The sequence below is a fragment of the Nasonia vitripennis genome, chromosome 1, assembly GCF_009193385.2.
Source record: "Nasonia vitripennis strain AsymCx chromosome 1, Nvit_psr_1.1, whole genome shotgun sequence".
Classification (NCBI taxonomy): Eukaryota; Metazoa; Arthropoda; class Insecta; order Hymenoptera; family Pteromalidae; genus Nasonia; species Nasonia vitripennis.
The window spans coordinates 11642137-11659146 of NC_045757.1; the positions used below are offsets into that span (position 1 = coordinate 11642137).

Sequence of the window (17010 nt, forward strand, 5' to 3'; positions counted from 1 at the left end):
CGTCGAATTAAAATCGCGCTTGTTATTCTCCGCAGTTTCATTGAGGGAGAAGAGTAGCAGTGAGGGGGATACGATCGAACGTCAGATCGACGTGTAAAAGAGATTTTCCGCGGACAGAGGGAAAGAAGGCCGCTGGCGGCGGCGGCTGTTATACACATTCGGCAGCTGTAACGAAGCGAAAAAAATCGAATACAGCGTGGCAAGAGTAGAGCGGGTGTCAGGCGGCGTCCCGAATAGAGCAGCATATATGGCGTGGCAGTGTCGGCTTGATCGATGCTGCTACTGCTGCTATATGCTCACGGCGCAATATCTATCCGAGAGAGAGAGAGAGAGAGAGAGAGAGAGAGAGAGAGAGAGAGAGAGAGAGAGAGAGCGAGAGAGCCGATGACAGACGGGCCTCAACATACGAAAGCTCCCAAAGCCGATTAGTACATGGACGCTATCGACACGCGATGTGTGTATGGCAGTAGCTGCCGCTTGTATCAAGTATATATGATATGCCACACACCGCCGCACCAATTACCTACAGGACACACTGCACTAGGCTCTTCTTATAATCGAACTGATAACATGCTCAGCAAATCGTTGTTGTGCCCCGTCCTGCACCCCTTTTAAGCCTGCAACGTCCATCGCGTCTTTTCTCCGCCGCCGTCGTTTTTTTATTTCCCCCGAAGAGAATGCAAGTTTACCTCTGCTGGGCTTTACGACAGTATATTGTACGGAATTTTTATCTTATCTCTATACCTGCGTATGTATGTATGTAAACACGCCCCGTACTCTCGCACGATGATATCCGCATGTGAAGCGAGGCATTCTTTCCGGAGAGATACGAATAGCTTATACACATGCATCTGATGCAGCAGCAGCAGCATTTTTGTGCGCGCGGTGTCCGATTTCTCTCTCTCTCTCTCTCTCTCTCTCTCTCTCTCTCTCTCTCTCTCTCTCTCTCTCTCTCTCTCTCTCTCTCTTCCAGGGAATAATTCCACGCCGCCACGTGCCTGCATATAACCCGCTGTTTATCTCTGCGCGAAAGCAACGGCACTCTTTCTTCCGTGTACGTTATAAGCCGGCCAATCATAGCTGCGCGGTCTCTTTTTTCCTTCGGCCGCTGATTATCGACGTATCTGGCCCATTTTCACCGTGACGCCAGTAGAACGAAAAGATAAAAGCGCAGAGTTACGAAAGTCCGATAATACGCGCGACGAGGAGGAGGATGTAGATTTCCTCGACGTATACACAATGTCGTTCCCTCTCGAAAGATTTCATTCAACTTTTCTCTCGTCGTTGTTTAGCTATTTGTGATAAAAGATTCAGCGTTGATTCCAAGGGAAAAGAGATCGCCGAAAAATTGACCTCAAATTCTTGCGTTGTAAGCTTCATGTCGCACAATAATGCTCGCACTCGTCGGATCCCATTATTGCCGTGCCCCTTCGTATACTATAACGCAGCCACACGCACTGTTGCGCCAAGAGCGAGAGCTTGTCCAGCGCATTGCGTATTGCACACTGACTACATATAATGGATATACGTTTAGTTGGGCGTAACCCAGCTTATAAGGGCGATAACGCGCCAAGTCGTGGGCGCCTTCAATGTAGAGCCCAGTCTTCCGTGCGCGTAGTACGATATATGTATCTCTCTCAGATCGTACCAGCGGATTATCGGCTAGTCCTTACGAAGCAGTGCCCTCTCTCTCTCTCCCGCTCAATCAGTCCGCAATTTACCGTTCTGATATGGCGTCCTTTCCCGAATGCGAGACACACAAAGACAGAAGGTCTGATTGATTTAGCGACTGTCTTAATCGCGCAATTATGGTCCCTCTTATTCTCGTTCGTTCGGTCGAGCGGATTTTTCACGCTTCGGCTATGCATGACAGACTATGCACGATTGTATATATAGGATCCGACGTGTGTAACGTTTGCAATAATGTGCAGTAACTTTCCCTCGACGTTTCATTCACCGTCCGAGTAACGAAGGGACTGATCCACGGAAATTGATATGCGGAGAAGTGCAAACATCGGGAGAGGCCGAACTATAATAGATGCAGTTATGTAGCTTCGAGGAATTGTTGGAATGTGAGATTGTTGGTGCTTTCGCTCGCGAGGGATCCACTTTCCTGATGTTTGTAATTTCAGTTATTGGGTAAGATGATGTTGTGTGTATCAGTATATACAATAGCATCCATCACGAAATAAAATTTTCGGTGAAATGTATATGCGTATAACACATTGGTTTTCAATTGATTGGATCGAGACGGGAATTATCGTACGAAAATTCATTTCCAGCGCTGACATCGACTTTCGATTAACGACGCTTCGGCGGTATTCCTCTCGCTCGACTTCGCGGTCCGGAGTTGCAACTATGGGTAAAAAACGGCTCGCTAGTGCAAACTCATCCGGAAATCGAGATGAGCTGGTAAAGGGTCGGATATAGCCAGCGCAGCAGGAACGTCAATTCGTTTTCTTTAAATTTTCAACTGGCCGGGGATGAACGCGAGCGACACTACGACTCCCGTCGGTTATACACTTCTCTCGAGCACTCTGCTTGTCTTTGCCAACCGAGAAAGATTAATTAACCGTCGATAATTAGCCTCGCCGCGGCTGCAACTTTTAATAAATGTTTGCTTCCTGAGATATCGCTTTCTTATACCGCCGTCATTATTACACACAGCATTGATTTATCTCGCCGACCTGACGAGGAACGACTCCTCGCTTATACGCCCTTGAAGATAAATCGCAACGCCCGGAAAAATGTATGGGAAGAAAGAGAATAGACTTTTTTCTGTCGTATTGAACGAAAGCGACGAATACAAAGTTGGAATCCGCATTCTCGCTGCTCTGAGACTACTCTACCGCCTTATCGCTTGGCTGCGCTCGGATTCTCGCTCTTTTTACGGCATTACAATAAATACAGAGAGTAAACCGTACTCAAAGAGATAGCCCGGGCTTTAGAGAAAAAGGAGAGCACCCACACACGTAGCCGTACTCTGCACAATAACGCGCGCGTTTTCACAGTCTGCGAAATTCGAAGAATCGCCCGCCGCCTCGACGCTTTCATCGCTCGCAACTCTTTTTTTATTATCAATACTCGCGCTCGGTCGATCGGAAAAATCGCCTGCCGCGAAGATCAATCAATTAATATGAAATTCGAAAATATTCTCGCGATCTCCATGCTTTCATTTATATCCATAGCATTCGATTTCAATATTATGCATACAATACACCGCGCGCGCGCGTTGAATTATTAAAAAACACACGCTTGCCAAGCTCGTAATTGTTATTATTTTTTTCATGAACAAGCGGCGCGAATATGTGTGAATGATTGATCCGACCGCTCTGGCAGGAAGCGGGAAAAATTAATAAGTTGCCAAAAGGGAGAAAGACAATTAAATCTGAATATTTCATGAACCAGAGCTGTATGGAGCGCGTCTACCGGTAATAAAGTGAATTTCTCTCTTTCGTCCCATTGAAATGAAAATGAAGCGCAAAGAAGAAGAAGAAGAAGGCACCGAATGACTCGAGTTTTCCCAATTGAATTAATAGTCCGTGCGACGAATCATTGAAAAAAAAGTTGTCGAGAGCGCCGTGCGTGAGAGGTAAATTTCGATTTCAGAACTTCGGCCTTTCTCTACGCTCTTACACTCGCGAGCATCTTTATTCATCGCATAGCAGTCGCGCGTGTATACGGAACACTTCTCGACCGAGTCAATTCACGCTCGAGGGGAGGGAAAATTGCCAACTTCACAGTGGCTTAATCTGCGCGAAGGGGCCGACGTTCGCGGGGGAGTAGACGACGAGTGCGCTCTCCGTCTCTAATTTAAAAGTTTCGTCGATTATACGAATGTAGTTATATACACGGGACAGGACAGGGATTCAGTCTCCGAAACGGGCGCCGAGCTCTCAAGCTTCTTTGACGAAAAGAGTAAAGTAGTAGGGTATCTATGTGTATACACACCGCGGCGGGAGAGCCCGGGCTTAATTAGCTGTGTTTTCATTTAAAGAAATAAGGGTCGATCTCAAGAGGTTATATGCATTAGCTCTTATTTTCCCAGCCGCTATCGACCCACCTCGGGGCGCAGTCTCCCAACTGTATGCATTATAATAATAATACGCAGTTAGTACGCGTAGGTCTCGAGCGAGGAATCAGGAACGCGGTAGACGAGCCTTTTCAAAGCGGTCAAATGAAGGGCTATACCGTAATATCGTCGATCTCGCGCATCATTTTCCGTGTCTCGCTATCTCCTCGCGCTCGCTTCCCGATCCATCTCATTAAGCGGCGCTAATGATCCTGTTAAGAAGCCGTTTCCTCTCCTCCTGCTGCAGCCTCTCCTCTAATTGCTTTCTGATATTTTGCTCGCGATGAGTTTTCCTCCGCCGGCTTTATTGAGGAAGTCGATGTAAAAAAGATTTTACCTTGGTCTGTGCATATATACATATATATATATATATATATATATATATATATATATATATAGAGAGAGAGAGAGAGAGAGAGAGAGAGAGAGAGAGAGAGGGGGGGGGGATGAAGAACGGGCGCAGAGGAAATCAAAGTGAAATATGCGAGGGAGAGGGTATTAAGCACCAGCGACGGCAGCGGGGGGTAGTGGGAAGGAAGTGGCGAAAAGCGATTCGATCGACATACTAATTTCTTTCTACTCGACGAGACGGCGGCGCCTGCATGAAACGCTCGTTCCTCATTGGCCTTACCCGCGTCACGAGCTAAACGCGTTATAGCTTTGCTACGCTGCTTATCGTTCCTCCTTTTTACTTCCACGTTTCTGCCATTTCCCATAGCTGCCGCCGCCGCCGACGTGTATGCGTATAGGTATAATACCAGCTCCGGCTCCTCCTTTGAATAACGGAACGAAACTCGATCGAGTGCGGAATTTTACGAGCCTTTGCTGCCCTCTTTTGCCGCGCGGAAAATTAATTTCGCTTTTTGCGCACCGCTCTAATAATGTACAACTTTATTTTCCGATTTTATTGCTTTACGACACGTGTCTTATATCGGCTGTGGCGGCGGCTTCTCTGATCGTCCCGCGATTTATTGACGTGATTCGGATTCCTAGCCTAGAGTCGCTGCAATTTCAGCGTCTTATAACCTACTTAGATTAAATCGAACGAATCGAACGGATTAACTGGCTTGATTGCGCTTTACGCAAGAATAGATTGTGTACGGCGAGTCGTCGCGCGCGGCGGCGGATCTCTTCATAGGAATTTCGCCCTCATAAATCAGCATTACGAAATCGAGAGCGACCCAGAGAGGGATGATTTTTATCGTCCGGTTATAATACAACACAGAGAGCGTATTCAATATCCTCGATTCCCCAGCGCGATGGCGCATAAAATTAAAAATCAACACAAAGCGGCGTCGGCGGCCTAGTAATCCTCCGTCTTTATCGGCGCCGCTTTTCCACATTGCTTCCGATATGCAATTATTTTCTCGAGCCGCGCGCCGCTGTTTAACTGTTCGAGTTTACGAGCCCGGTCTGCCGTGTACACGTCTATATACATACACTAGCTCGCACACAGCTATACGGAGCTGCAGATAGGCTAATCTAAAGTACTTCCTGAAGCCGCGGCACGGCGGCGGCGGCGAAGAAGAAGAAGCCGAAAAAAACGGAGCGCGCGCGTTCGGGTTATCGGCCTCCTGGGTCGCCGGTATATCTGTGTCGAGTCTCATCTCTCGATCCGAGAATAGCCGTGATTTTTCCCGTCGGAAAAATCCTCTCAATCTTTATCACTCCCGTCGCGCGTTCTTAAATTACGCCCACGTGGCTCTGCGCGCCCTCTTAATCCGGCCTCTCTCTTTCTCTATTTTCGACTCTTCTGCGCGGTGTTTACGCGGCGGCGCTCGTACAGCTCTTCGGAGCTCTATTTTCCGACGACTGTTGGCGGACAACCAATCGACACCGCTAAAGCACCGCGCGATGATGCTTTTATCATGTATACAGCGGCGCGGTGGTACACACACTCGAGAAAGTGTATATGAGTGCAGTATATAGCATTCGTTTCCCATATCGACGTACACACAAGCTTCCGGCGCCCGCTCGACGTACACAAGAAGGAGGAAATTAAAAGAGAAAAGGGATGAGCTAGTAGGCGAGGCTGGAGGAGCTGCGAGCGAGCAGAGCAGACTGCATAATGCGCGTAATGGAGTGTAGCCGTCGCCGATAACGACGTCGCGAGCGTCTGTTCCCGATACTCGCTTCTTTTCGTCCTGTGTGTGTATAAGCGCATACAGGCCTCGTGAATCGTGACGGCAGAAAAGGGGGTACACGCGTATATTATGCACGGGAGATCCAGCGCAGCAGCGCAGGGGATCGGATTCGGCGCCGCCGCTCGACAATAGAGGAAGAGACTCGCTGCTCCAGCGCGCCGCGTAGGCAAATGAGCAGAGAGCACAGCCTTATTGATGCATCGATAGCGGGGGACGCCCGTCAGGAAACACGAGTCCGATAGCGACGGCAGCGCGGCACAGCGTGTAGCACTTCTCACGCCGCTACTGCTGCTGCTCGCTTCTGCTCCTGCTATCGGGTATAGTCAGCTCTCGCGCTATATAGGCCTCTAATCTCGCGTGTCGCCCCCTTCTTCCGACCACCGCCTCGTGATTCCGGCTCGATAATCCGATACAGCGAACCGACTATTTCATGCTCGCGCGATAAATCTCCGCCGCGCGGATCACGCGCTTTTTCATAAATACGAGCGCTAATTAATTCGTAGTTGTGCACATTTTAAGCGCCGCTCGTTATCGAGTCACGATCTCGTTTTATATATTCGTTTCGCGCGTTTTTGTTCATTTGCCACTCGATAGATGGACGAGCGAAAAAAGTTGTATTATGAAAGCCGCCACGTACATACGCAGTCGGGTATACGGAGATAAAGGATTCAGCATTCTGGGCCATTTGATCGATAAATGGAGTGAAAAATGTTTAAAGTACATCGGGGACTTTAGGTGAGATAAATTAGAATGACTGCGCGCGTTTATGTGTTTCGAGTTTTTTTTGGGCACGAGAGATTTATCGGTCTGGGCCCTTCTTCCAATGCTTTGAATTGCCTTGTGAAATTGATTGCTTGTGCGTATTTATTTCCCCCTTTTATTTTTGCGAATTTTCATTAGCCTGCGCCGCGATTTGCCTGATTTATGAACGTTCTTTTTGGCAAACTTTTAATGGAGCCAATAATGAGTATGCAACTTTATAAAAGCGTTAGCTGCGCAATTACTTTATGATAAAATACGAAATTAATTTATACAGATAGAATATGCAATGTTTTGCGAGTGCGATAACTTCCGTGTTACATGGTGGTTTTGTTTCGTACGCCGCGTTACAGTCTATTATTATAACAATGCAGGCAATTCAACGATTCACGACTATAACCGAAATTTTTAATGTTCCAGATGTTCGCGACGAAGTTTCCTCAGGCCTCGCAGCACTAGAGCCGGCGTATCTCCTGTGGGAGATCCCTCGAGAACCTCCTACCCGTGACGAGGATGAGCTAGCGCAATGCGAAGACGACTGACGAAGGACAGGGCGCCGCTGTTGGCGGGCCCGTGGCTGCTCCTGTGGCTGCTCGGCACCAGCTGCAGCCCGTCCCTGGCCCTCGACGACGGCGCCGATAGCCCGATCGCCCTGAACCTCGCGATCCCTCTGAGCAGCCCCGCACCCGTCCTTACGACGAGCAGAAGCAGCAGCAGCAGCAGCAACCGTTTTCTCCTTCAACGCGATGAGCCGGCGCTCGACGAGTTCCGCTTCACCTCCAGCCTCTACAACGCCTCTATCCCCGAGAACTCGATGGGCAAGACGTACGTCCGGCCCGACGAGAAGATGGGTATCGAGCTGCGCGCCAGTAAGCGCGCCTTCGAGGAGATCAAGTTTCGCATCGCCTCCGGCGACAAGGAGAAGTTCTTCAAGGCCGAGGAGCGCGTCGTCGGGGACTTCTGCTTCCTGCTGCTCAGGACGAGAACCGGCCACGTGGACGTGCTCAACAGGGAGAGGAAAGATAAGTACGTTCTGGAGATCAAAGCCACCGCCAGGAGGCACGACGGCAAGAACCGGGTAACGCTGCTCGAGGCGCAGACCACTGTGGCCGTCACTATTTTGGACACAAACGACCTCAACCCGCTGTTCTATCCGACGGAGTACGAGGCGACGGTCACCGAGGACACGCCCGTGCACAAGAGCATTCTCAAGGTCAGCGCGGAGGACGCCGATCTGGGAACGAACGGAGAGATCTACTACAGTTTCGCCGAGAAGACTGAGCAGTTTGCCGTGCATCCTGTAAGCGGCGTCGTCACGCTTACAAGGCCACTGAGGTAAGCTTTATCCAAAGCTGTTTTTTTCCCTCGAAATTCCAGTTTTAATGTACACAATTAATTGACAATTTTATTTTCACACGTTACTCGAGCTCCGGGGGTATTATTCTCTAACTGTCTCAATGCGACATAGCGACACGCGCCGACACAGTGACATACGCCAGTACGTCGGTCAAATTCGTGAAAATTCGCCTGTTTTTATAGTTTTTACGGTAAATTTTAGAGCTATGTCCACGGATTTTATTATATTGACTTCTCTTGCGCGTGTCTTGTAATCGATTCAAAGTGACACACGGAGTTTCGTCGGAATAATCCGTGTGACATATTCAAAGCTATCTTGCGTCCCTTGTGTCTAAGTTCTTTTTCAAAATTACTTGTAGAAACATAAATATGTACCGTTGAAGAAGGAAATAGGATAGAAATCCTTATCAATCCACTCTATAATATAGCATTTTGCTCTAAAATCTACAGCAAAAACTAAAAAAAAAAACAGGCAAATTTTCATGAATTTGACAGACGTACTGGTGTAGATCACTGTGTCGGTGCGTGTCGCTATGTCGCATGGAGACAGTTAGAAAATAATACCCCGGGAATTCGGGATCCTCCTTCATTCACTTACGGTATTACAATATTCAAGAGGGCCAAGGAAAAAGTTTTCTCAGAAACATCATATCGGAATTTCCCGGTCTCGTCCCGCTTTCATCGTTATACGCGCGCGTAAAATAATCTCGGAAGTCGACTCGACGAGTGGGAAAATCAGCGTACCGTGCGCACCACGCATTGTGTGCGAAAAAAGTGAAAATCGCGAGCGCGCGCGGGGGAAAAAATTAAATTCTCCCCTGCGCGAATATCGCGAGAGAATATAAAAATATTCAAATGCAAATATTTTGTGCCGCTTGACAAATCGCCACTGATAAATCTGCCAGGAATAACATTGACTTGTATATCTCTCGCGGTCTGCGCACTGCTGATGCGCGCACCAGGTGATATGCAAATTTATTAACAATTGCGTTTACGTGTACGTATATACAGTCGGGATTCGCGTATTGAAAGGTATACACACTCGCAATTTGACGCGCACGCCTGGTTTTATATACATACGCGATTCTGCGCGTCGCGCGGAAAAAGAATCACGTCACGTAGAGAACGAGAAATAATTACAATAATGGACTCCGTTATGCAATTATACGACTCACGCGCGCTCACGCATCCATTCTTATACATGGAAAAGCGAGCTGGCGTGAATTTAAAAATTGCATTTATGTCGCATTCTTTTTTTTTCATTTAATCTTCGTACGCTCGTCGTTCTCTTTTTGTTTCTCGGTACAAAAAAAGAAATATGACAAAATATTAAAATGTGATATTTTACATTCTTTATATGATATCCACAGTTTTCGGAAGCCGATGAAATTTTAAATTGTTCACGCTCCCATTTTACGCACATTTTTAAAACATAATTTTTATTCAAAAAATTTTACTTAATTGAGAATTAAAAGCTTTTGAATTTCGAATTAATTGAGATTAAAATAATAAATATTCAACAATCATTGGGAACTAAAAAACGATCAAACTGTCAACAGATACGTCGAGCGACCTCTCTACGAGCTTACGGTCCAGGCCCGCGACCGTGGTGCCCTCTACCGCATGACACCGCGGGCCAGCAACGCTCGACTGACGATCCACGTGCGTCAGGTCAACCTTCATGCACCAGAGATCTCGGTGCGCCACCTGCCGGAGATACTGGAACACTCGAACGCGGACACCTACGCGATCGTCCGCGTCCTTGACCGGGACACCGGCCCACACGGCGAAATCGCCAGTCTGGAGATCGTAGCCGGCGACCCGGACGGCCACTTCCGCGTTCGCCCCCTGCCGACGCCAGGTGAGTACAGCATCCAGGTGCTGAAGCTGCTGGACCGGGAAGCGGCGCCACAGGGCTACAACCTGACGCTTCGTGCCGTCGACCGAGGCACACCGCCGAGATTCAGCTACAAGTCGGTGCCCGTGCACCTGGCGGATCTGAACGACAACGCGCCGATTTTCAGCACGGAGATCTATGACGTTAAGGTGCCAGAGACGGCGCCGGTGAACAGTCCTGTGATAAGGCTGAAGGTCAGCGATGCCGACCAGGGCAAGAACGCGCTAGTCTTCCTGGAGATCGTCGGGGGAAACGAGGGCGGCGAGTTCTACATCAATGCGGACACCGGCATGCTCTACACCGCCGTGCCCCTCGACGCCGAGACGAAAGCCTTCTACACCCTCACCGTTTCAGCCGTGGACCAGGGCAACGCTGGGACGCGGAAACAGTCGTCGGCCAAGGTGAAAATCTACGTGATAGACACCAACGACAACGATCCTGAGTTCGAAAAGTCCGAGATGCTGGTTTATTTGGACGAGAACGAGCCCGCGGGAACGTCCGTCTGCAAGGTCGTCGCGCGGGACAAGGACTCGGGAGAAAACGCATACATATCCTACAGCATCGACAACATCAAGCGAGTGCCTTTCGAGATCGACCACTTCTCCGGGGTCGTCAAGACGAAGCAGCTGCTAGACTACGAGACGATGAAGCGGGAGTACCTGCTGCACGTGAGAGCGAACGACTGGGGTCTTCCCTACAGGCGCCAGAGCGAGATACAGCTAAGGATCAAACTGCGCAACGTCAACGACAACAGGCCTCAGTTCGAGAAGATTGACTGCGTAGGACACGTGAGCAGATACGTGCAGGTCGGTACGGAGATCATCACCGTATCGGCGATAGACTTCGATGCCGGCAACATCATCACCTACAGGATAGTCTCCGGTGGCAACGCCGACGGCTGTTTCGCACTCGATCCCACCAGCGGCGTACTCTCCGTCGCCTGCGACTTGTCGGACCTGAAAACGCAGGAGATGATAGTCAACGTGACGGCGACCGATGGAACCCACTTTGCCGATGTCAATACGCTGCGGATCCACCTGGTGAACGTGAAGCGCGCCCAAGGCCCCCAGAGTAAGCTTCTGACGGACGAGACGGGCGGCTTCGAGTGCAGGGATACCGGGGTCGCCAGGCGCCTCACCGAAGCCATTGCTTCCGCAGAAAAGAACAACATGCGGTCCAGCGAGGATGAATACTCGATGATGCCCAGCAGGTACGGCGAGAACGTGCACGCGCCGGAGTTCCTGGACTTCCCCAACGAGATTCGCGTCAACGAGTCGGCGCCAATCGGCTTCGTCCTGGCCAGATTGGCAGCGAGGGACAGAGACCTGGGTTACAACGGCAAACTCGTCTACGGCATCTCTGCTGGCGACAGCGACTCGGTCTTCGGCATCGATCCGGACACTGGAGAGCTGCGGCTGATAGGCCGCCTGGACAGGGAGCGCGAGGACGAGTATTTCCTGAACATCACCGTGTACGACCTGGGCAAGCCGCAAAAGTCGGCCTCGCGCATGCTGGCCGTAAGCGTGCTCGACGTGAACGACAACGCACCCAAGTTCGAGAAGGCTTTGGCGAGCTTCCGGGTGTCGGAGGCGGCGCTCAACGGCACTATCATTTTCCGAGCCAATACCACCGACGCGGATCTTGGCGAGAATGCTCAAGTGGCCTACTCGCTCGTCACGGATACCAGCGATTTCAGGGTGGACCGGACTACTGGCGTGCTCACTGTCTTCGGCAAGCTGGACAGAGAACGGCAGAGCTCGTATGAGCTGAGGATACGGGCGACGGACAAGAACGGCGGCAACGACAAGGGCGAGCCGGACTTCGACAACCCAGCTCTGTACTCCGAGGCCCTGGTACGAGTTAGCGTGGACGACGTGAATGACAACGCACCGAAGTTCGCCCTGACGAGCTACACGGTAAAGGTGCGCGAGGACGTACCCGTCTGGAGCGTCATCGCCGTCATCGAAGCCACCGATCCTGACGAAGGCCCTGGCGGCATTATCGAGTACAGCTTCAGCGAGGAGATGGAGAGCGAGGGTTTCTTCGGGATCGACAAACTCTCAGGAACGATCCGCAGTCTCCAAAAGTTGGACTTCGAAGAGCGCCAAGTTCACACACTGACCATCGTCGCGAAAGACAAGGGTGAGCCCTCGCTATCCTCCGAGACCATCCTCATCATCGAGGTCGTCGACGTGAACGAGAATCTCCACGCACCGGTGTTCAACGACTTCGTCATCTCGGCGAGCGTCTCGGAGAACCAGCCGCTGAACACTCTGGTGACTCAGGTGAAGGCGAAGGACGCAGACCCGCCGGGAGGAGATTCGAGGATCGGCTACAGCATCAGGGGAGGTGACGGCGTTGGACTCTTCAGCATCGACGATGAAGGTGAGTGCTGCAGCTTTTCTTTCTCTGTTTTTCTTTCGCGTTCCTAACTCTGCATACGTTACGTTCGGTTCGGCAAACGAGCGTGCAGTGTTGCCAGACGCGCGGCAATTAAAGCCAATTCGCGCGCGGAGCGGCGGGCCGAGAGTTTTACGCGAACTGCAGCAAAAAGCGCCGGGCAATTACCACTGCCAGAATATATATCGAGCACGACGGGAGCGACGGGGAATTAAAAGGGCAAACAGTAAAAACGCAAAGTATAAGCAAAAGTTCATTGTGCGCGAACTCCCGTTTTTTACGTCCCATTGTCGCGCGCGCGCTCTTGGTATAGGCTCCGATATCGATTTTGCAGGCAAGCGCTATAACGCGTGCGCGAGTAAAAATAATACATTGTCGACCTATGCATATTCAGCCGTGGCGCACAGGACGTAAATATTCATAAGTCGTGCGCTGGGGCAGTCGCGTGTATCGTGCGCTTAAATTCTCCGAGACCGCCAGGGCAATTTCGAGTTGATGTCCGGAGGAGGAGGCGGCAAGAAGGAAGGGCAGCGCGGCTCTGCTATGCTGTTCGGATGAATTAAAAGGGTGGCAGAGAGCAAAGGAAAAGTTCTCCTTAAAAGCGCAAAACGCTCTCGGTCGAGTGTTGATGGCGGCGGGCGCCGCGGGCAGTGCTGCTGCTGTTTTTAACGGAGCTAACATTGTTTGGCGTAGCCGCTTTCTTGGCGGCGAAAGCCGGACGATAAATCTTGAAGTGCGTGGAAACATTTTCTAAACAGAGCGAGCGAGCGAGCGCTGCACTCTCGGGGGCTCCGAGTTTCCTCTCCCTGGCTGTTAAAATTTCACGCGGAATTTTTATAATTGAAGCGAGAGCCGGCGGAGAAAGGAGCTTCGCGTACTGTGTGTTTTCTGCTGCTCTTGTATCTCCTCCTCCTTCTCGGCATCAACGGCGGCGGTCGAATGATATCCTCGCGAGTGTGTATACGCGTGTTCTTTAGCGCGGGCAGACTACGGAGGGAGTCTTTTCTAGGGCTCTCTTGGTGAATTTTCGACCTCGTTTCTGCGCTCAAACGATGAGGCAACTTTTTATTCGAAAATAAAAATGTAAAAAATTTCGTGAAATAACTTTCCTCGAGTACAGGACGTCGCGTTCGTTCGTTAAATTTTATATTAAATGCACTCCATAATCGCAGTAAAAGTTAATGAATTCGTTGGAAAAATATTTATACGAAAGCTCGCCGAGAGAGGTGAGAGCAGACCACTCGAGCGGCAGCGATTTGCAAATCCCAGCTGCAGAATCTCATAAAACGTAATAAACCAGGCGGTGCAGCGCGCCGGCTACTACTGTGTTTCTCCTCCCCTGAATTTTCCGTTAATCGCGATAATCGCCGACGGAAGGAAGCGAAGGAGGCAAACCGATCCAGCCTGCGCTCTAGTGCAGCTTACATATAGATATACGTAAGCGCCCGAGCTAAAGGTAGAAACGGGGGAATATTAGCATCGCGGCCGCGCCGACTGAACTCTAACTAGCCGGCAAAAACGCTCTCTCTCTCTCTCTCTTTTTCTCTCGTTCGTTCGCCGGCGTTTTACACGGCGACCGATAATTGCGGTAAATGTTTATACGGAAAAACTCACGTCTAGTCGCGCCAGAGTTGCAATTAGCCTGGAGGCGCGCTTTGCGGGAAATCGTCAATTGTACCCTTTTCTTCCACATCTCTTTCTCGCTTGCTCGCTCTCGAAAGAGCGCGGACGCAGTCGGCAGGACAATCGATTTTCTTTGCTTTCTTCTATGGGCGCCTACTACGTCGTCTGCACCCCCTTTATTTTACGTTTTATGCTTCGTATTTCATGTTTTACCTTTTATGCTTTGCATTTTACCTGGTCCCTGCTGCGCGCTCAGGTTTTTTTACGGCTTCCGATATGTACTTTCAAAGAGTGCAGGGAGCTGTATAGCTGATACAGCTATAGTTGCTCGTGCGCGTACGCGAACATCAAAAGGATTTTCCTTAAATACATTTTTTCTTCGGCATACTATCGTTAATTAGGCAGATATCCGCAAGCGAACTTTTATACGTCGCGCAGAGAGAATTATATTGAAAACTTTTGACTAATCAATCGCTCGCGATTAGCGCCCCGAAAGGATTATAGTATAGTTTTTTAAATTCGTTTTCGTTCCTCCTCTTTCTCGATGGGATTAAATAAAAGCATCGAGTTCCCCCGTGCGACTGTTCAATTTTCGCGAAGTTCGTTCGCGATCCAATTTACAACTCTTTCGTCAAGCCGGCGCGGTGCTCAATCACCATAAGCAGTTTGTTAAAATTGTTTAATGTATTCCATCTCCGGCGCGTGTATATAGATGTATATGCATGAGAGAAAGAGAAACGAGAAATTTATTCGGAAAGTCCCTTTTCAAAAACGCGCGCTCCCCGATCTCTCGTATAGTCTCGGAGGAGAGTCGCAGCGCCCAAGCAATTAACAATAAAGTAATCCAATCTCCTCTCGCGCGACATCTGTCGGCCCATTTGAATTTGAAATTGTTTTCAGCTGACACCAGTGGGTGTTAAAACTCGAGAGAGCGCAATAAATATATGAAACGTGTGCGCGTGCCGGCTCGTACGTTTTGAACTACCCCGACTCTTTACACAACTGAAAGCTGCAGGCTAAAAGAATAAGAAATTTGTCAACTGATCTCGCGCCTCAATATTTGGAGCAAATATGTGTATATTTATTTTGTATTAAAGTACATCAAATTTACAGTCTGCACTGGAGACGACGCTTTGCTGCAAAATAATTCATATTCACAGTGTAAAAAAGGGACATTGGTAACGGCAGCTGCCCCAAAACTAATTTAATCTCGCCATCCGCGTCGCTCAGCCCTGAAATCAAAGTCTCATTACGGGCCCTGGCAGTAGGCGTCGATGCTCAGCTCTCTCAGTCAAGGGAGAAAGCAGCGCTCCTCGTTTCTCCTCCCTTTGCCTCCTCCTTCTCTTTCTCTCTTACCCTCTGTCCGGTAGCATCCGATTACAAGTCACGAAACGCGTCGCAAGTTTCGCCTGGAGGGCTCGTAATGTCGGTTTTACACCGGCGGTGGTGTGCATACGAATCCCGCTCATGAATGGCTAATGCGCTAAGACGCCAGGCACTCGTGGCCTACTGGCTTTTATTCTCTCTGCTCTGGCTTCTACGCCTTTGTCGAGCGTTAAATGTCACTTTCAGACATTTTTAGTGCTATACGTACGAAATTATCAAATACGAGATACAGTAGGCGAGAGGCGATCGCAAAATGTTTCGAACCCTTCTTTTTAGATAAACATACGGAAAACGAGCCTCGAAATACTGGTGAAAATTTCACCGAAAGCCAGGCGTTATGTGTCGCAAACCTCGTGTACCGCGGCTCTGCACAACAGTATATAGTAACAGCCGACCGCGGAGAGAGAGAGAGAGAGAGAGAGAGAGAAAGAGAGTAGTTTTTCCATTGCGAGCAATTGATCGGTTTTTCTTTTCGTCGCGCGCGGTCGAAACAGTAATTCCGGTGAGCTCTTCAATAAAAACAGCTGAATCCATTTCCATGCGTCAGGTATTTTGCGAATTGCGACCGTCGATTTTTCGCGCAAAAAAAAACTTGAAGATACACGCTTGTTGTATACAAGAGGAAAAAAATCGCGATAGTAAATCCATAACCATGGGACGCATGCGGTTACCGCATGAGTTTGTGGGACGCGGCGCTTTTTCGCGCTGCGGCAAAGTTGAACGACTCCTCGGAGTAATTAAACGTAGCCGGCTATTAGCCGCAATCGATAGGTGGGCGGCGAAACTCGCGCGGCCTCGAGAGTTTCAGGCCCGTAGATAGACTCTCTCGTCCTATGGACATTATATTATATACGCGGTATGCTCGAGTTGCGTGATGCGAACGAGTAGTCGCATACATGTATACGCGTGTGGTATAAGCGGTACTCGCGAGGTGCCCCCACATATTGCAGACGCGCGGTGAAGGCTCTCCCGGAAGTAGTTCAGGTACTAGAAGGAGGCTTGCGGGCGGTTAGTTGAGGAGGAGACTCGAGAGCCTTATGGAAAATAAATATCGGTGCGGGAGGCTCGAGTGCGGTTTCGGTTTGCGTTGCCGAGATTTTATACTGCGATTATTATGCATAATTCATATACGCTTTCTTTGCAATGCTTAGGCAATACTTGTGCGAGGATGGATCAAATTATAGAATATGTAGATTCCGGTATAATGAGTCAGTCGCATAAAATTCATCGCTTCAATTTTCTCGATCATACGGAATAAAATTCGAATGAGCCAATGCGGCCAATTCATCAAATTGCCTGCTCACACGCGCGCGCGAAACAATTCTCCTCTCTTTATCATAATTTTCAGCCTCGGCAAGCTTCCTCCTCTCCGC

The 17010-nt window shown here is 49.5% G+C and overlaps 1 protein-coding gene across 8 annotated transcripts in view; it reads left to right on the forward strand.

Moving 5' to 3' along the window:
* LOC100115854 (fat-like cadherin-related tumor suppressor homolog) overlaps positions 1 to 17010 on the forward strand; it is a 278987-nt gene that overhangs the window by 178102 nt on the left and 83875 nt on the right. For all 8 annotated transcript variants that reach the window (XM_032601346.1, XM_031924920.2, XM_032601343.1 and 5 more), the window contains 2 exons: positions 7396 to 8310; positions 9891 to 12613. In XM_032601346.1, the coding sequence (XP_032457237.1) occupies positions 7502 to 8310; positions 9891 to 12613 (3532 nt within the window). In that variant the 5' untranslated portion in view covers positions 7396 to 7501. The remainder of the gene's footprint in view (positions 1 to 7395; positions 8311 to 9890; positions 12614 to 17010) is intronic.